The following is a 19,357-nucleotide window of genomic DNA, read 5'->3' on the forward strand; positions in this document are numbered from 1 at the left end:
GCGCTCTCACGCCCCGCCCCCACTGGAGGGGAAAACTGTTTAATAATAATGTAATATTTTATACAGTCTATGTGTTATATGCTTAAAGCTATAATGTATTATCTTTGTATTCCAGGACATGCAACGCCAATCCAAGGTTTACTATGATCTTATCAAGGAGACTCGTTTATTCAAAACAAACTCAATGGTGAGTGACTCCGTGTCTCCTCCTCCTTCTACACTCCTTATACGTATGAGTTCATCTTACCGAGCATTTGTGTAACAAATCATGGCTGCAGCGTTGGCGAGGGTTTGCTCAAGGGTGAGACAAATTTTTATTGTCGCATTTATTGACATTTGTCGAGTTTTGGCCCTCATTTTTACATACTTCCAACTGTATAAATCCTTCGTCGTTTAATTTCGTAACGTAACCCGGCTGGCTCCTGTTGTAGGTATTGGATAACAGGCAGCTAATAACACTAGCATGATAACACAAACGCACTTAGTGCACCACAAAATCTACAGTAGCTGAAATAGCCAGTTAACATAACACAAGTGGTTTGCATTTACCGTAGATTGATATTTCCTTGTTTGCAATGGTTTGATATTTTACTCCACTACTTTTAGCTGTTAGCTTTAGTTACTTTTCAGTTCAAAATTTAACATGAAAAACATGATCAACTTAAAATGATCAAGCATTTTTACAAATTAAACCACATTAACAGTATATTAAGTAGTCAAAGTGATCCCTACCTTGTCAAAAGTAAAATGGTACTTACATAAATGCATCGTGTGATATTAGTATTTTTACTTAAGTAAGTGATCTGAATACTTCTTCCAACTCTTTTATATTACTTTATTAATGTTAGCATCTGTTTTAGCTGTTTCTATTTTCTCTTTCCTGCACATTGTCTTGATGTTTTGATGTCTTGTGCAAATAAACAAACTTGTCTTAATTATAGGCATGCAAACAGATTGCTCGGCCATCATGTGGAGCCTATCAGACAAGTTGGAGATGCCGCTCAGCCCATGCTGCCACAGACATGACCTCAGACCAGGCGGCTGGGGTGTTCTCTTTTCCTCCCCTACAAACGTATTCAGAGGAGGAGAGCATGATGAGGGAAGCAGGTGAGCTGGACGTCTTGTAACATATGCCCTACTGCTGCTGCTGACAGCTGGAGACAACAACAAAAAAATCCCAAAACACTAAACACATGTCTTGTTCTTTGACAGTTAAAAAATATGCACAAGAGCGAATTGCTCCATTTGTGTCAAAAATGGATGAAGATTCTGTCATGGATGAGGAAGTGCTCAAATCTCTCTTTGAGCAGGGTGTAAGTTATTCTTTTAATTGTAATTTTGCAAAAGTTTAGTTCTGCAACTCTTGATTTCGATTTTTTTCCTTGACAGCTCATGGGCATTGAGATTGACCCAGAATACAACGGTACTGGGTCCACATTCTTCACCTCCATCCTGGTCATTGAGGAGCTGGCGAAGGTGGACCCCTCTGTGGCTGTGCTCTGTGACATTCAGAACACACTGATCAACACACTGTTTGCCAATTTGGGGACAGCAGCTCAGAAGGAGCAGTACCTCAGCCGACTGTCAACTGACATGGTGAGCAATCTGACATTTTCGTCTCACAGTGTCATAGATACTAAATGGTAAGTTGAAGAAGAAGACAGCTTTGACAGAAAGATGTTGATGTGTGTCCTGTCACACAGATCGGAAGCTTCTGCCTCTCTGAAGCAGAGTCGGGGAGCGATGCCTTTGCCCTGAAAACACGTGCTGAAAAACACAAGGACTATTACATCATCAATGGATCCAAGATGTGGATCAGCAATGCAGAGCATGCAGGTGTTTTCCTGGTGATGGCTAATGTAGATCCTTCTGCTGTGAGTAGCTTTTTTGACATTGTCATGCTTTATTAAATAGTGAACTAGGATCCACTGCAACAAGGACTCGTGTTATACTCTCTACCAATCAGCCACTGGGACACTCGCTGCTCACTGCTCTTTCTATTCATGTTTACTCCTCTTTCCTCTTATTAGCTTAAACAAATTACCCACAAGTTAAACAACCAGCTGCTGAATAACATTATGTAAATTTCCCGGGTTCTCTAACTCAGTCCCTACAATAACTATACCTCTGTCATACCTCAAATGTAAAAACAAACTCACTTTTCATTGACAGGGGTACAAAGGCATCACCTGCTTTATCGTGGACCGGGACACAGAGGGGCTTGAGATTTGCAAGAAGGAGAACAAGCTTGGCCTGCGTGCATCCTCGACCTGCCCGCTCAACTTTGACAATGTGAAGGTACTCCCAAACATGTTGTACAGGTTTTCTATGGGGGGGTGAATGAAGTACTTGAAACCGTTTGCCTTTCAGGTTAATAGGATGCCAACTCTACTCACTAACAGGTGACACGTTTCAAAACATTAAAGTTTGTTGTTTTAATGTGTCACCTTTTTAAAAAAAAAAAAAAAAAAAAAAAAAAAAGTTTTGTTTATAGCACAATGAAATGAAATGTAATGTGTTAATGTGATGGGAAATTCATTCACATGATAAAAGAAATTGACAGGTCTTGCATCATCTGACAGCATTTGTTTAGTTTCAGTCACACGTTTGTGTTAACCCACAGTAGGTTTCGGGAGAGTGTGTGTATGTTTTTACTTTGAAATAAATGGCTCTATTGTTGATTCCATTATACGATATCACTCCCTTTGATGACGGTCACAACTTCCTCTTACCTCAAATCCCAATTTGGCCTGGTTCCAGGGATGGGGACGGTGTCACAAGGGATGTTTTATTAGTTTGATCTGGGAGTGACCATGTACTGTATAAAAGAATATCACAACAGATTCTGGACGCTTCAACCTACAACACTCTGTGGTGTGGGTTGATCAAGTCTTAATAAACCAGAAATACCACTCTCCTGTTGTCAAGTTCTCAGTTCTTCTGTGTATACTACACGTACTCTACGTAAATACGCGTATGCAATATACTGGAAAAGCTTGGAAATGCACCTTGGAAGTGTTTGAAAAGTGGTAACAGGAAACCTGCTTGTACTGCACCAGATCAATGTGAAACAACTGCATACTGTGGTATTACTGACTCTCTGCTTTTCACTGAAGGTACCAGAGAAGAACATTTTGGGACAGATTGGTCACGGCTACAAGTACGCTATCGGAATGTTGAACGAGGGCAGGATTGGAATCGCTGCTCAGGTAAAGCACTTTTATTTAAAAGTAGATGTTTAAAACACGGTAAATGTGCTTTTTTTCAAGACTGCATAAATGAAAATGTTTCATGTGCTGACTTTGTGTGTTTCAGATGCTCGGGCTGGCACAGGGTTGCTTCGACAACACTATTCCTTACACCAGACAGAGAGTGCAGTTTGGGAAACGCATCTTTGACTTCCAGGTGAAGATCCACAAAAGACTCAACTCTTTTAACATGTGATTACTGACATTATTCTGGTGGCCAGTGTTTTGTTCAGTGGGTTCTCATGCCATCATGGTGCTCTTTTTTTATTTCAGGGCATGCAGCACCAAATCGCCCACGTAGCAACACAGATTGAAGCGGCTCGGCTGCTGACGTACAACGCTGCTCGTCTGAAGGAAGCTGGGAGACCTTTCATTAAAGAGGCCTGCATGGCTAAATACTTCAGTGCTGAGGTGAGCCTCCTGATTCACTAACTACACTTCAACACTAGGATGGTGTTGCTGAGGGATGTGGAGCTGTTTATGTGTATTTTCTAGGATATACACTCTAGACATTGTTAATGTGGTAAATGACTGATTAAAAGCTGGAAACGGCTGATTTTTTTCTTATGGAATATCTATTATAATTTGTCAGCAACCATCACTCCTGTGTTCCAGTGGCACATTTTGTTGATCCACATTTATAGTGTTGAAAGGCTGATTGATCATTAAAACACCTGAGCATTATGTTAGCACAGCTGGAAACTGTTATGTGCTGATTTGAGAAGCATTAAAATGATCCTTCCTCAGGCTAGTTGAGTATCTGGAGGTAAAGTTTGAGATTTGTACAGGATAAAATTATTATTTCTACCCTTGTCAGTGTCTTCACTGTATTTCCGATTCATTTTGTAACTCATTTCATGAATTCTACAGTTTGCTTTATTGAAAACAACACAGACATTTTCTGGATGACCCCAAACTTTTGAGCATTAGTGTATATATGTAAAGTCTGTGTTGCGATTTCTATGATCTCCACTCACCTATTCCTGGTTGTATTAAAGTAATTATAATATCTGTTGTGTTTTATCATCCACAGGTTGCAACCTTAACCACATCTAAATGCATCGAATGGATGGGAGGGGTAGGCTTCACCAAAGACTATCCCATAGAGAAGTACTACAGAGACTGTAAAATTGGTATGTACCTGCAGTTTTATAAAAGGCTTATTTTAGAGCAACTGTGTGGAATTGTTCAGAAACACTACAAACATATTCTGTAGTTCAGTGAGTTCAAATAACTGTATTCATTCGTCAGACTGAATGCATGGACAGTAGGTTCTTGTGGATACGCTATGCATACAGTTTGTGCTCCTGTAATTGCATGTCTTTGCTTGCATTGCTGGCAGCTCTACAAGTTTGCATACATAACATGTTCCCACAGCTGAGTACTTAAAGACACTCCATTTCCAAAAGAGTTACATGCCCCCACTTATCTTGATTCATAGTGCAGCCCTGTTGTTTCTCTGACTAATACAATGGAGAAAAGGACACAACTCATGAGGACTGCAGGAAGGTCAGGTGTAGCTGTTTGTGATTGGACCAAAGTGGGGCGGAGAGAGTGGCTGTAATCTGACTCTGCAGGAATCCCCCCCCCCATCTGACTCCTCAGAGTTCCATTATACCAACACACAGCCAAGGAAGCTGCCAGGGCAAAATGTCACTTTTCCTGTCATCAACAAAATTTTGGCTCCACAGTTCTTCAGCTGTAGCACCGGCTGCATAATAAGCACCTTTTGTCTCCTAATAGCGAAAGCTGCAGGCTGCAGGGGAATTTTTAAAAATGACTTGTTTTGTACAGCAGGAATTTATCCTCTTCTTCTGTTTTGTCTCTGTGTGCAGGTACCATTTATGAGGGCACAACAAATGTCCAGCTATCCACTATGGCCAAGTTCATAGATAAGGAGTATGATCACTGAAACCATCTGACTGGAGCCTGAAGGATTGCACTTTGCTGTGTCACACTCCATATTGTTCTTCCCTAAATGACTCTGGGGGATGCAATGCTGTCGATCTGTTTTAGTTATTTCTCCTCAATGTCACCAACTTTTACTGTAATTTATTCCCATTACAGTTGTTACTGATGTTGTTACGTTTCACCAGCTTAGGGGTTAAAGTTCCTCTGGTGCAATGGTGTTTATTTTCCCCCATTTGTTGTCTATTTAACCTTTTTCGAAGGTATAGGAATAAGACTTTGTATATGAAATAACACTTTCCTCTTGTCCATGTCTCTTGTTTTAGAGTGCTGCAGGGATGGTTAGACTAAACCATGTCCCCACCGCATCCTCTGTAGTCCCATTAAATCACTTGTTAGTAACCACCTTTTTACAAAAAAAATAATGAAAGGGGTATTCACTGGTGTAGCACATAAGTTAAAAACTCTTAAGTTTGTGTTAATTACGGACCTTATTCCAGGCCTCTAACTCAAAAACTAATTCAAAAAACATTTGCTTCAAGACGAGGGAACCAAAAGTGCAAAAACATTAACTTGTTTCCAGGTTTTAGGACTCATTCCTGCAGGCCTCAGTTGAGAAATGTTGATGAATCATGTCAGAATAACAGAAGTGATCTATGTGTTTCAATAGGATCATATTTTACATATACTAATTAGGCATTTCTTTGAATGTTTCTGTGCCTTCAGGTAATGGTGTGTCTTCTTGGCAGGATACTCTCAAATTGTAAAGTTTTACTCACTAATATGCTCCATAAATACTGTACAGTCCCTTGTAGGGAAAGAACGTGATTTTACATAAAATATGAAGATACATCTATTGATAACTTTGACGATGTCAATAAATGTAAAGTATGCTGTTTCAATCATCTTTCTTTGCTGGTTAATACCAAGTTCTGCCACTAGATGACAGCATTCTCCAGAGTGACAACAGCGCTGCAATCCCAGGCAGGTTTTCACTGAGAGAACAGTCAATTACCACGTCATTTAACAGCCTGTCACCTCTAATGATATTTTATATCAATTTAATTATGCAGGTGCTTCACATGAAAAGAGCCTGCCTTGCATAATTGACTCACAGCTAATTTTTCAGGTGAGATTGATCACGTTTCCACGGCCAATGTGCCGTGTAAAATGAGGTCTATTGTTTCACACAACACAGACAAGCTGAGTCCAAATATACTGACCTGTAACAGCCAATAGATGTTTTGACTGCTTGAAGAAATCAATCTTGAATGCGTTTGTCTGACAAAAAGCCATGTATCACTTAAATTACTTAATATTTATTAACAGGGATGGAAGCTGTCAGATTCTTAGCAGCTGCAATGATAGAGACACTATAAATCCTAAATATTTACACCATCAGATTCCCATTAAGTTATCCGTTATATTTTTTTACACCCTTGTCATACAAGATTATGTCATTTTTCATTACATTGATCATACTTAATTTAAATAGGAAATAACAGATCTCTTTGTCTTTGATGTCCCAGAAATTACAGGGAGGAGAGCAGAAAACAATAAATTGGTTTATAAAAGAAAATTGGACAAATATTTAAAATAAAAAATAAATTATGTTGACAAAGTAACTGATAATTTGTGCCATTTTCATTTTATTTCCCACTTGAAATAAAACTAAATGTTGTCAAACCTAATTCTGATTGGCCATAGGATTTTATTTATTAATTTATGAGAAATATTCACTGTCACCTGTTGACACAGGTTTAAGATTTAAAGAAGAATAATTTAGGCATAAATCCTCACTGATTAAACAAATAATCTTACACAAGTAGAATCTCTTTATGTGATGTAATTAAAAACATGAACACAACTGGTTCACAAAAAAGACAGACAGAGAGCAAAATGTGACTAACAAGATCAGCAACATGTGTTACCCAGACATTTTAAAAATCATTCAAATTAAAAAATTGGCCTGCGTTTGCATCATTGATCGAGCATTCGTCTCCCCCTCTCTGATCCACTCTGACTTGTTCCGTCTATTGTTCAAGCCCCTTTTTAATGAACATAATCTGATGAAAACACAGCTATCTGCTTTTCACTTTGCACTGGCAAACGCAGCTCAACTGGCCTCTTTCTCCACCCCCATCTTTAACACAGCTATGAGACCTCTAATTATGCAGGGATTCAAGTAGCTTTTCACAAAACACAGTGTTGTCCTTTAGAGCTGGAGAGTGCTCTGTGAGCTAAAAGGACAGGCTGCATGTTTGCAGGTTGAGCAAATCCAATTGGTCTGATTAGTCCTCTGCATGTGCTTCAAGTTTTGGTGTAAATGATGAATCTTAAATGCATTTTTGGACATATATTTTAATAAGTGTGGGACAAATGTTACCTCAAAGATAAAGAGTAACAGGCATACATTTTTGTATGTGTTTGCTTTAGGATTACACATACAAATTCTGAAAAACAGACCATTGATTTGATTAAAAAAATCCTGAATATATCATCATCCTTACATTTTAGACACTCATAATAACCTTAATCTTACAGTAAAAGCAGTTTGAGGGCTCACAAATTTAAACTCAGTCTCCCTATTGTTCATGTGTTTTTATCTTCTGCCAATTATCATCTAATCTGACCACACTTGATCACATGAATGTCTTATTACACAAACAAATATAATTTGTTGCACCCAAGCAGCAGTGATAATATAATATGTGACTGAAACAATACTTGTGTCATCCTCATGCATTGCATCACCTGCTGCCCCTGTGGCTTATTGTAAAGGTCTTTATCACAGTGGTAAGCATTCAATTTGAGGTCTGCCTGAAGCACTTCCTGACTAATAAAATTACAGTGAAGTCAATGAGCTCTGGTGCAGGAGAAATGCAGGTATTGCTTTCCAGCAGGTAGAACAGAGGCTATTTAAAATAACAGCAGGTCACAGAGTTCAACAACAGCTTTGACACATGCAAAGTCATCTATGATCTTGTTTAATATTCTTTCTTGTGCTGTAAGTAATAAATATTATACATTAAAAGTCGAAATCTCCTATTTTCTATTAGAGTTTGTTATGTTTTGGGTGGCTTACATTAGTGCGTAATATATGCGTAATTTGCGTAATTTCTGTGCCAAGGCCAAGCTGCTTACAGCTCGACGTTAAAAGGGTGATAATCTCTGCATCGTTTATTTAATTTACTGACAGGTGATTGCGGCTCGTGCACGCCCCCCAAAACCCTGAGACATTCTCCTCTTTAATCTAATTGGATGATAAGTGGGTGCGTACTGTTGAGCCCGAAGCCAAAACGCTTGCGCGGCCTTTTTTTCCTCTATTCTCGTCACAGCTCCTCGCGGTTTCATCTCAAATCCCATTTGCTCTTGTACCTGCCCAATAGCAGAGACCGAGCGCGTTTTAACTCGGATGGCATATTTTTTATTTCATCATTACAATCCGGCGCGAGTTTGACGCAGTGATCTCTGAGCTCTCACTCTGCTTATTCTCAGGACAGGAGCTGATCTTTCTCTCTCTCTCTCGCATAGTTTTAACTATAAAATCTTCTTTTTCAGGTGCTTTTTTTTTTCTCTCTGATAAGTTTTGATGGTGATCCACATCGGACAGTAAAGCGGTGATGGCAGACTCTGACGCGCAGGAGACTCGCCAACCTGCAAAAGACTCGCCTTTCTCCATCAAGAACCTGCTCAACATTGAAGACAAACCCACAAAGCCGAAAAGCTTCCTCGGCTCTTCCAAAGGAGTGTTTGAAGGCAGTTTCTTCTCTCGGCTGGGTGACCTGTCTTTCCCTCGGTTTGAGCTGCCCACACAGAGAATTGGACTATCAGCGCAGTATTTGGAGAGAGCGTCCACCTGGTGGTACCCATACACACTCGGGACACATCTGAGGACTGGAGGTAAATATTATTAACTTTGGAAATGTTTTTGGGAATTTAGGTTAATTTTACAGCAAAAGACAAATTATGAGAGGGTACCATATGAGTTATATGGGATTTAAAATAATGCCTTTATTAATGGAATTATGTCCTTAAACAATATATATAATATCAGTTTTATAACAAAAGGAAAAACGCTGATTCCATCAATCAACTGACTGTCGAGGATTAATTAAAAATACTTGTTATTGCAGACCACACGTTTATTGGCTTTAAAGGGTCACAATTGAATAGAGTATATCTTTTTTTCTGTAGGGTCTGAGAAGGCCAGTCTGAGGGAAGCATCACCGGCACCGGACAGGCGCTCCCCGGATCTCCAAAAAAGTGACCAAGATGCCAAAGATGAGAGCGCAGACGACGATATCGCGCTGGATGAAAGTGACTCGGAGGAGCAAAAGAAAGAAATAGACCAGGAGGACGACTGGAGGAGGAAAACAGACGAGCTGGACTCCGACAGGAAGCCCTGTCGGAAGAAGAAGACGCGCACGGTGTTTTCCAGGAGTCAGGTCTTCCAGCTGGAGTCCACCTTCGACATAAAGCGCTACCTGAGCAGCTCGGAGAGGGCAGGCCTGGCCGCGTCCCTGCACCTGACAGAGACGCAGGTGAAAATCTGGTTTCAGAACCGGAGGAATAAGTGGAAAAGGCAACTGGCTGCGGAGCTGGAGGCGGCCAACCTGAGCCACGCGGCGGCGCAGAGGATTGTGCGGGTTCCCATACTTTACCATGAGAACGGAGCCCCAGAACCGAACGGGGGCCCCGCTGCAAACTCACCGAGCAGCCAGTCTCTCCTGGCGTTTCAACACCACATGTACTATTCCCACCCAGTCCCACTGCTGAGGCCTGTTTAACACTGACTGTGTACATATGTTTTTAAATGAGAGTGATCTTCATTGGAAAAAATAACATTTTGTATATTTTGTAGATTCAACAGACACAATGTAAGGTCATGTTATTATTATTATTATTATTATTATTATTATTATTGTTGTTATTATTATTATTATTATTATTATTATATCCTTTATCCTGCTGAAGCGTCCTTAAGCACGTCCCTATTACGGCACAAGAGGGACAATCGAAAATTATTATTATTATTATTATTATTATTATTATTATTATTATTATTATTATTATCATCATCATTATAAATCTTGGTAAAAATTGTTACTAAGCCTTAAAAGTGGGTGAATATATTTTAAGGTATTTAATTTGAAAAAAAGAAGAAGAAGAAAGAACTTGTTTTGAACAGGGTTGACTGTCCATATGTATTTTACAGAGATTTGTGTCAGTGTTTGTAGAAAAAAAACATGGGAAATTTAATATTTTAATATTTTCCAATCTTGTGCAATAATGTTGGCTTCACATTAGGGCTACCAGCCATTGTCACCTATAGTTCACTTTTACATAAGAAGAAAAAATCTCTTTGTAATAGTGAAGACAATCATGTGATCCTTAAAAAAATCCCCGAAAAGCTGCAGGTGATATCATTTGTTTTTATGACGCAATGTCTTGCCGGTAATTTCAAAGCCATGCAAAGAGCCAAAAATAGCCTCTGTTTTGTGTATGTTTTTCTCTGATATTGTTATTAAATTCTGTACATTATATGGTCTTACACTCAGTAAAGATTTCGTTGCAAAAAAATGCATCTGTTTTTAATATAATTGTGATGTACAGTGGAGTCGTGTCCTAAAGATCTTTTTTTAAGATCATTTTTAAACATTTGTGAGGGTGGAGTGATGTTTTTTATCTTCTTTTTTTTAAACGAGGCATTAAGGGACGTTTAGTTTCTGCAAAAATAATCTCTCCAAGGTAAAATAGGCCTACTAAAATTTGACAATTTTACCTGTTAATCCAGGATGGCTATCATCTTCAATCTAATGATTTTGCGCAATGATAACCGAATTTTAAACAACCTCTGAGACACCATTATTCTGAAATTCCCCTATTGGTTTTACGTCAACAAAATAAACTACTATTTTGATCAGCACACTAACACTTTAATGTCGAGCTGCAGGACTGCTGTTTTGGTGCATACTTTTCTCAAATAACCAATCATTGTGCAGATAAAATTAGTTATCTTACACAAACAGAAGATAAAACAAGATGAAACATTAATTATCCAGAGGAAAAATAAAGATGCAAAAATAAGTGTAAAATAATAATAAGGTGCACATAGGAGTTTATAGGAGTCAGTCATTAGCCTACATTGTTATTACAAATTACAAATTTCTTTTTTGTTGAAGTCTGAGAAGAAGACTGAAATAGCGAATGACAAGTTGGCCTAAGAGACTGTTATTCACTCCATTAGATTTGACCATTCAGTGTATTAGCTGGACCTCAACCACAACAACTATGAAGGAAGTCAAATATACTACAGATGTATAATACAATTGCCTTTAGCATCATAGATGAGCCCATGTATTGCACCCTTGCTTGTATAAAACTCAGCTAGTTATAGAAATCACTATTACGTTAGTGCTGTAAGGATTTCCTAATTGGTAGTAGGCTATGATAATACTAGGTTAATGTATCTTGATTTGTAATATGGTGCATCAAAGTGTTTTTATGATACCAAAATCAGAATCAGCTTTATTGGCCAAGTATGTATACAACCTGTATGCAGCATGCAAGGAATTTGACTCCCGTTTTACAATGCCCTCAGACGTACTAAAATAGAACAGAGAGAATAAACAGAGCAATACGTTTAAGAGGAAAGTGCATAAGTAAACAATAATCAAAGATGTACATGCATACAAATAATGACCAAATAAATGATCATTATGATATGTGCAAGTAGTGAATGGTAGTGGATATTAAATAATTAAATGTAAGACACATAATTACACTGTAAAAAAAAACCTGTTGTTTTTATGGTAAAAACCGGCAGCTGTGGTTGCCAGAACTTTATCGTAATAAATACGGTGCAACTTTTTCTAATATTAGTACTGTTGATTTCACGTTTAAGATTGCCATTTTAGTCCATATTTTACCATTTTAAAAAAATCCATCAAAAGAAACGCTGTTCTGCCACATAATTGACAAGAAAATACTTTATAAATGCCTCATGAATTAAAGATTTTACCATTAAATATTACAGTATATTTTGCTAGAAATATGGTGTTTAGTACATTTAACAGTGAGAAAAAGTATTTTTTACAAAAAATAAGTACAAAAATGATGGCTTGTAATATATATTACAGTATATGTTTTGCTACAAACACGGTGCCAAGTGTATTTTGCAGTGGGGTAATGTATTTTTAAAAAAGTAAAAAAAATACTGTTTTGGCTGATACATTTACGGTGTTTCATTGTTACTGAAACTGAATTAACCTATTTATCATTTTACGGTCTTTTACTGTCATGGTTTAGCAGTTTTTCACCGTAAAATCTACAGACATTTTTTACAGTGTACTCAGCGTCAAACAGAAAATGGTTTATGAGGACGAAAGCGAGAGCGAGATGGAGAGAGAGAGAGAGAGAGAGAGAGAGAGCAATTAATAAAGACTGAAGACCCAGGTCACGTGATCTACCCTGAGACAACGGAAATATCCTTTTAGGTTAAATCAACCAATCACATCACAGGCGGGAACTTGAACATTCGTCTCAACCAATCAGCATCCTCCGGAGCATCGGCAGCGCTTAGCTAGAGGTTAGCTTCACAAGCAGCCACATTGCTTTGCAGCAGTTTACACATTATATCATTTATATATTTTACAATTGTTAGGCTCGTTAAAGGAAAGAACCAATTGCGTCTAAAGGACACCACACTGATGAGGTAAGTAAAGTGAGAAGGCTAAAAGCAGGGCTTGTAACTTACGTTGTCCTAAGCGTTACAAGCTAGCGTTAGCAAACACCGGTGGCTGTGGAAGTGGGCTCAGTGTAATTGCTGGATGTAACGGAAGAAGTCCTGTTTTCAGTGTGGGACAAGAATAAATGCAATTGCTAACACACAAAATAAACCTAGTGTTCCATCAGCCCTCGCAACAGAAAAGCATGTTATATAGCTAGAATAAGTAACTTACTCGGTGCGGCTAGTTAGCGAGCTTAAGCTACAACCGCTGTCACTAAGCTAAGCTAACAACAAGCTGGGAAGCTATTGATCCAGTAGTAAGCCAGTTTTTAGTGTCTGATATATATACGTTAATTTGGAAAGATGATTTTCACACACGTTTTATAACATGATTGTAGGGCAATGTGTTGGAATATAAGTTTTTCGTATCAGATAGTAAAGGACCAACCTGCCATTATTTACATCATAAAACGACTTTTGTTAAGCTTAAAGCAATCCTTTTATAATCACACACCTTTAATATCGTCACCCTGTTAAAATAATCGCCTAACCATTTTTTTCAAGTTTTGCAGGAAACACAAAAAACTTCACCAAAAGTATAACATATGACATTTATTGATAATTTCACTCAAAAAGGATGTAACAAAGGATGGCTATTGGCATAGTAATAACACTGTGTGTAAATATGTAACTTAAGTGAAATAAATGACTTGGGCAATTTTTTTAACATGCCTTTGGGACTTAAGCAAGATATGGTAACAGTTTATTTTGAAGGTGTCTACATAGAGTCACACAAGCCTGTCAGAAACATGACATGACAAGTATCATGAGCATTAATGTTACTTCAAAGTGTCATTAATGTTCATTACACATCCCATGTCATGTTTATGACACGCTCATGTCACTCTTATGTAGACACCTTAGAGTAAAGTGTTACCAATATTGGTGTCAGCAATAAAACACTGATAAATTAAACTGATACCTAAACAAGCTCTTCTTTGCTGGGTTCTTATCCGATGCCTATGAATGTGATCAACTGAGGATGTAGGTGATTTTACCATAAGTGGCTGGCGTCATGAGGAGATGATTTAGGCAACAAAAAAAACAATTTTGACAAAAAATGACTTAGGCGACAGTGTGACAATATTAGGATTTTTAAGATCACAGCAATCGACCTGAATGATCCTGAACATCATAGCTTCCAATTAGTATAGTCCGTAGCAGCTGCAGTGGTCTTGTTTGAGCTCATCTGGATCTAAGAGCTCACTGTAATGTGTCTACAACAATTATTGCTTTTGTGAATCATATTATCTTTTACATTGTTGTGTTTCAGCTATGTCAGTGAGGTGTTGATTATGGACATATTTGAACATCTGGTTTGTGGTTTTTCTAATAGAGGTCATTTGAATATCTCTGATAATGCTAGATATCACGTTTTAGCATGTATTCTGTTAATATAAAAAGAATAATCTGTATGAAACCATCACATGGTTAAGTTTATTTTTGTATACTCCATATGAGTAAAATAGCACCATTATGGTTTTCTCCAACGTCTCTTCTGTATGATGGCATCAAAATGTAATGCCCTATGTGTTTTAATGCATCAATTATGTCTCATTAAAGACACAGAGTCTCACTTTCAGACTTCATATGTTTTCTCTTTGCAGATGACAGGCTCAAACGAGTACAAGCTAAACCAGGGACCAGAGGATGGCATCTCTGCTGTCAAGTTCAGCCCCAGCGCAGCCCAGTTCCTGCTGGTTTCCTCCTGGGACTGCACTGTCCGTCTCTACGATGTCGCAGGGAACGTCATGCGGATGAAGTACCAGCACACAGCTCCAGTTCTTGACTGTGCTTTCTATGTAGGTCAAAGTTTTTAATATTTGTTTGGGTTCCTTATTGCCACTTTAAGGCCTTAAAGTCTGCTTCACACAGATAACATTCCTCTTGTACTTGCAGGATCCAACACATTCTTGGAGTGGAGGTTTAGATGCACAATTAAAAACTCACGATTTGAACACAGACCAAGGTATGTCACAAACCTGCTTGGACAGTAGCACCTAAACCTCATAGATATCATAGATAGATCTTCGCAACTATGCCACATATTTGCTGTATGTGTTAATTGATGCTGCTCTTTAATATTGTCTTTAAACAGATACAATAGTTGGAACACATGATGCCCCCATTCGTTGTGTGGAGTACTGCCCAGAGGTTAATGTAATGGTAACGGGTAGCTGGGACAGATCAGTTCGGCTGTGGGACCCAAGAACGCCCTGCAATGCCGGCACCTTTACCCAGCCTGAAAAGGTAGAGCAAAAGAGACGCAGTATAGTGTTGTATTATACAATACAGTAACAGTGTATGCAATAGTTTATGAGTGACTTTCTTGCAAGAAGATCTAAACGGCTTACTAGTTTGTCTGTGCATGTTTTCTTGTCCTAGATTTGATTTCTAAACCTAAATGATATGTTAGAAGTTGTGACAGGGCATTTTGAGTGTTTCATGTCTTGATTTGATGGTCATGAGACCACATTTTTATAACTTCAATACAGTACCTTGAAAAATATCAATATTTAATTGGATTTTAGCCTGAATACAAAAGAAAACAAGACCTTCTAGTTTTGTTTATTTACTGTCAAACAGCTATGTATTACATTGGTGTAGAAGTTGTTATTCCATAGTGACTCATTCATTGTTACATGTTTGTGTAGGTGTCAAGTAAGACTTTCGGCATTTCTAGTGTTGTGTCTCATCTTGTCTCTCTCGCCTTTGTGAAAGGTGTATACGCTCTCTGTGGCTGGAGATAGGCTGATTGTTGGCACAGCTGGAAGACGAGTCCTGGTGTGGGATTTGAGGAACATGGGCTACGTGCAGCAGAGAAGAGAGTCCAGTCTCAAGTATCAGACACGCTCAATTAGAGCCTTCCCCAACAAACAGGTACACTTTGAATTAGAATCGACTTGCGCCGAAGTGTGCACGATTCTACCGAAACAACAGTTGAAACTTGTCAGATAACTGACTCTTTTATAGAGCACTGTGTCACAGATACAGATTCCTGTGTTAATGAAAAGGAATTAGAGGGTAATTTTATATTTTCTGTCTTGGCTCCAGGGCTACGTCTTGAGTTCAATCGAAGGACGTGTAGCTGTGGAGTACCTGGACCCAAGCCAGGAGGTTCAGAAGAAGAAGTATGCCTTCAAATGCCACAGGCTGAAGGAGGAGGGAATTGAGCAGGTCTACCCTGTCAATGCCATCTCCTTTCACAGTATTCATAACACCTTTGCCACAGGTACGATATACTAGTTAGTACTTGACAAAAGACAATTTGTTCCTTCCTACATTTAGTTTGTGACTGTAATGGAGCAATTTGTTTTTATAATAACACTCAGATTTTTCCTATTACCTGTAGCATTGAACCGCCAAGGTTGCAGGAGGAACACAATTATTATAGATCCATATCTCTGCAGTAACACGGCATAAGTCTTTTGAGCTTGACCTTGAGCTTCTCCTTCCCCCAGGTGGCTCAGACGGCTTCGTGAACATCTGGGACCCGTTCAACAAGAAGCGCCTGTGTCAGTTCCACAGGTACCCGACCACCATTGCCTCACTGGCCTTCAATAACGACGGCACCATGCTCGCAATCGCCGCCTCCTACATACACGAGAAGGGCGACATCAGCCACCCGGAGGATGCCATCTTCATTCGCCAGGTCACAGATGCGGAGACGAAACCCAAGTGAGTTTTTTCACTTCTTGTGTCTTTCAGCGTGACTGTTTGCAGCTCACTGAATCTGTGAGCAGCTGCATTTACAAGGAGCACGTCCAGCTGCAGCATATGCTGATCTGTATCTCTGTCCATCCACTTTTCAATATCCGACAGTTGAAAGATAGACAGATGAGAACTTGGAAATCCTCCCACCTGTTTGTGTGTCTATGCTGTCATAAATAAACACTCAGTGACCAGACAACTGGAAATCTGCTGTCCAGTGTAATGCAAACCAATATACTAGCAACTACACCAGTATAAATACTACATTTGTCAAACTAAATCCGTATTTGACCTAGAACTGTAATAATACTTTTTATAAATGTATGCTTTTTTATATGCAGTATATGGTAAGAATTAATAGCAGTTTAGAGTAGGGGTGCACCGATGGCAATTTTTTGGCCAATCATCGATTTTTAAAAAGCCTGACCTGCTGATTAATAACTCACAGCATACACCTTCAATGTTTCAATCTTATTTTATTGAAAAACAATAAAACAGCAGTATTTTTCTTTAACAAATAAAGGAAATCACAATGTCTGAGGTAGTTAATAAAATATTGAACTTAAAATAAATAGCAACAATTTACAGGACAAACTAACAAAAGAACTGCAACCATAAATAAAGTGTTTTTTGTTCTGTACAACATACAGACAACTAGGAGGGGCATCGATTTTCGATTAAATCATTAAGTCATTAAATCATAAAAAAATCGAATAGTTCATATCTGGAAGAAAAAAAAAGTATCAGCATTGAGATTCTCCTGCAAAGCGTAGCCCTGATCGATATGAATTAGTTCAGAAGACAAGCATTTTCAGAGTTGTTTGTCAGGTCTGTCTGCAAGATGATAAGCGGAAGCATGAATTTATACGAATTAACATCACCAATAATGAATTTAGTTGTAAATTGCTCCATCTTTTGGACTAAATGACCTCTAGTCATTGATGATACAAGTGCAATAAACGTCTGTTTTAGCAGATCTTTGTATTGCTGTGTTGAACCTCCAATTAAACTCTATGAAACAGTTTTCAGTGAATTAAATGAGACTTGTCTACATGCATTGGTTCCGTGATTACTTCTGAGTTTATTGAATAATTTCTCTCCTGTTTTTGGTTTACAGGTCAACCTAAGTCCGCCTTAGACTGGTTCCCTCTGCGTATGAAGCTGTCATCACATTTGGGTTATCTGCTGGCATCCAGTGTACCATTTACCACATTGTTTTCTGTCAGTTTTCTCTATTCCAAAAAGTTTTTCTGTCTTGTAAGTAGTGTTTGTTCAACATTTTCTTCCCCTTTGTGTCTCTTGTTAAATATTTTATTGTTTCATGTATGTTCGGGCAACCAACTATAATTTTTCTTCAATAAAATTGAATTTTTTTTTTTTTTGATATACAAGTTTTTACTTTTTTTTTGTTTGCTTGGTCATTTTGAAGTCACCAAATGTTAATTTGTTGACTCTAATGATGGAGTTATGTTTAAAATCATACTGAAGCTGTCCTTTGATCAGTCTTTTAACACTGATGAGTTTGACACTTAAACAGTATAATAAAACATTTTTATCTCAAACTTTGACCCAGTGCATTCAGTTTTTGTCACATGCACTACCTGCAATAGAAAACCTGAGAAATGCTAGGAATGTGTCGGGGCAGAAGAGGCAGTTCTCTTGATGATGTGTTGAGGGAAAGCGATGATCCACTCGTCTTGCCCAGGGCTCCACTTGCCCTCAGACAGTGACCTGTGTTGATAGACATCAGAGGTCTGCGACCAAAACCACAGTCTGACTTATTATTGGGCAAAATTGGGAGAAAACTACTAAACTGGATGACCTGGCTGCATCTGGCAGACCGAGGGGGAAAATGTACACTAAAATAAAATTACCATGAGGTAATACATTTTAATAATGTATTATCAGTTGGATACACTGGGTGGTAAATTTAGGTTTAACAGGGTGAAAGCACTGCAGACCTGCAATTTTACTTGTGTATTGTGAAATAAATATAGAGAAACTAAAAGAATAAATATTATGATAAAGGGTGATAGATATGTTTTATGGGCAAATACTTTTTTTTTTTAAAGAGCCCAACCGAGTTAAATGGCAGCCAATTCTTAGCTGTATTGAAAATAGACCTTTTCTATGCGGAGTGTGCATAGATTAATGCAAATGTACTCCTAAGGCTGCTTTCTCAAATAACTTTTTTTCAATCTTAATTTTCTCAGTATTCATTTTTAGAATTAGTTGACAAGTATAATGTATAATAATCTTCAATAAATAGCTAAATAAACCAAAAAAAAAATATATATATCTTCATTATCAGTCAAATGCTGACCATTAAAAAATAGAATAAATATAAAAATGTGTGTTTTGTACTAGCCATTGGTGAATATTTAAATGAGTAAATAAAAAAATAAAGTAACATTCTCAATATATATCTGTGTATGATCAGGATCAATCAATTGTTGACTATCTAAATTTATAAAAAGGCTAATAATACTGTACACTCAGTATCAGTCAATTGCTGACAATGTACAAAAAAGAAAAATTAATAATAAAATAAATAGCAATAGGACGCCATTCCAAATCATCCAAAGCATGCTTTTCTGCATTATTTTTTCTAAAGAAAATGTTTTTATATGGGAAATCATACACTGATAAGGATAGATACAGACATACGATATGGGACAAGTCGATCAGACGCTATTTT

At 38.0% G+C, this 19,357-nt stretch overlaps 3 protein-coding genes across 4 annotated transcripts; all 3 read left to right on the top strand.

Moving 5' to 3' along the window:
* Positions 1-231: 231 nt before the first annotated feature.
* Positions 232-5,562, top strand: acadsb (acyl-CoA dehydrogenase short/branched chain). Its single transcript, XM_059324992.1, has 11 exons — positions 232-301; positions 942-1,107; positions 1,213-1,313; positions 1,390-1,596; positions 1,704-1,874; positions 2,173-2,298; positions 3,117-3,209; positions 3,316-3,405; positions 3,522-3,659; positions 4,282-4,381; positions 5,084-5,562. Exons 1-11 carry the CDS (start codon positions 269-271, stop codon positions 5,158-5,160), a joined length of 1,302 nt encoding a protein of 433 aa, XP_059180975.1. The 5' UTR covers positions 232-268; the 3' UTR covers positions 5,161-5,562.
* Positions 5,563-5,712: 150 nt separating this feature from the next.
* Positions 5,713-10,754, top strand: hmx3b (H6 family homeobox 3b). 2 transcript variants are annotated; one of them, XM_059324994.1, is made up of 3 exons: positions 5,713-6,285; positions 8,718-9,059; positions 9,354-10,754. In XM_059324994.1, exons 2-3 carry the CDS (start codon positions 8,780-8,782, stop codon positions 9,944-9,946), a joined length of 873 nt encoding a protein of 290 aa, XP_059180977.1. In that variant the 5' UTR covers positions 5,713-6,285; positions 8,718-8,779; the 3' UTR covers positions 9,947-10,754. The 2 variants fall into 2 exon arrangements, with proteins under 2 accessions (XP_059180977.1, XP_059180976.1); XM_059324993.1 differs by having other exon boundaries at positions 5,713-9,059.
* Positions 10,755-12,698: 1,944 nt separating this feature from the next.
* On the top strand, positions 12,699-18,227 carry bub3 (BUB3 mitotic checkpoint protein). The gene is made up of 8 exons (XM_059324714.1): positions 12,699-12,873; positions 14,556-14,750; positions 14,848-14,917; positions 15,047-15,198; positions 15,670-15,828; positions 16,003-16,180; positions 16,410-16,626; positions 17,777-18,227. The coding sequence occupies exons 2-8, from the start codon at positions 14,556-14,558 to the stop codon at positions 17,784-17,786; spliced, it is 981 nt and encodes a 326-aa protein (XP_059180697.1). The 5' UTR covers positions 12,699-12,873; the 3' UTR covers positions 17,787-18,227.
* The last annotated feature ends 1,130 nt before the right edge of the window (positions 18,228-19,357 follow it).

This window comes from Centropristis striata, chromosome 21 (assembly GCF_030273125.1).
Source record: "Centropristis striata isolate RG_2023a ecotype Rhode Island chromosome 21, C.striata_1.0, whole genome shotgun sequence".
NCBI lineage: Eukaryota > Metazoa > Chordata > Actinopteri > Perciformes > Serranidae > Centropristis > Centropristis striata.

Coding starts and splice junctions, on each gene's coding strand:
- bub3 (XM_059324714.1), top strand. CDS start 14,556: ATGACAGGCTCAAACGAGTACAAGCTAAACCAGGGACCAGAGGATGGC. Junction 14,918..15,046: donor CGATTTGAACACAGACCAAG/GTATGTCACAAA, acceptor GTCTTTAAACAG/ATACAATAGTTGGAACACAT. Junction 16,181..16,409: donor TCATAACACCTTTGCCACAG/GTACGATATACT, acceptor TCCTTCCCCCAG/GTGGCTCAGACGGCTTCGTG.
- acadsb (XM_059324992.1), top strand. CDS start 269: ATGGCTGCAGCGTTGGCGAGGGTTTGCTCAAGG. Junction 1,597..1,703: donor GCCGACTGTCAACTGACATG/GTGAGCAATCTG, acceptor CCTGTCACACAG/ATCGGAAGCTTCTGCCTCTC. Junction 3,406..3,521: donor AACGCATCTTTGACTTCCAG/GTGAAGATCCAC, acceptor TTTTTATTTCAG/GGCATGCAGCACCAAATCGC.
- hmx3b (XM_059324993.1), top strand. CDS start 8,780: ATGGCAGACTCTGACGCGCAGGAGACTCGCCAACCTGCAAAAGACTCG. Junction 9,060..9,353: donor GACACATCTGAGGACTGGAG/GTAAATATTATT, acceptor TTTTTTCTGTAG/GGTCTGAGAAGGCCAGTCTG.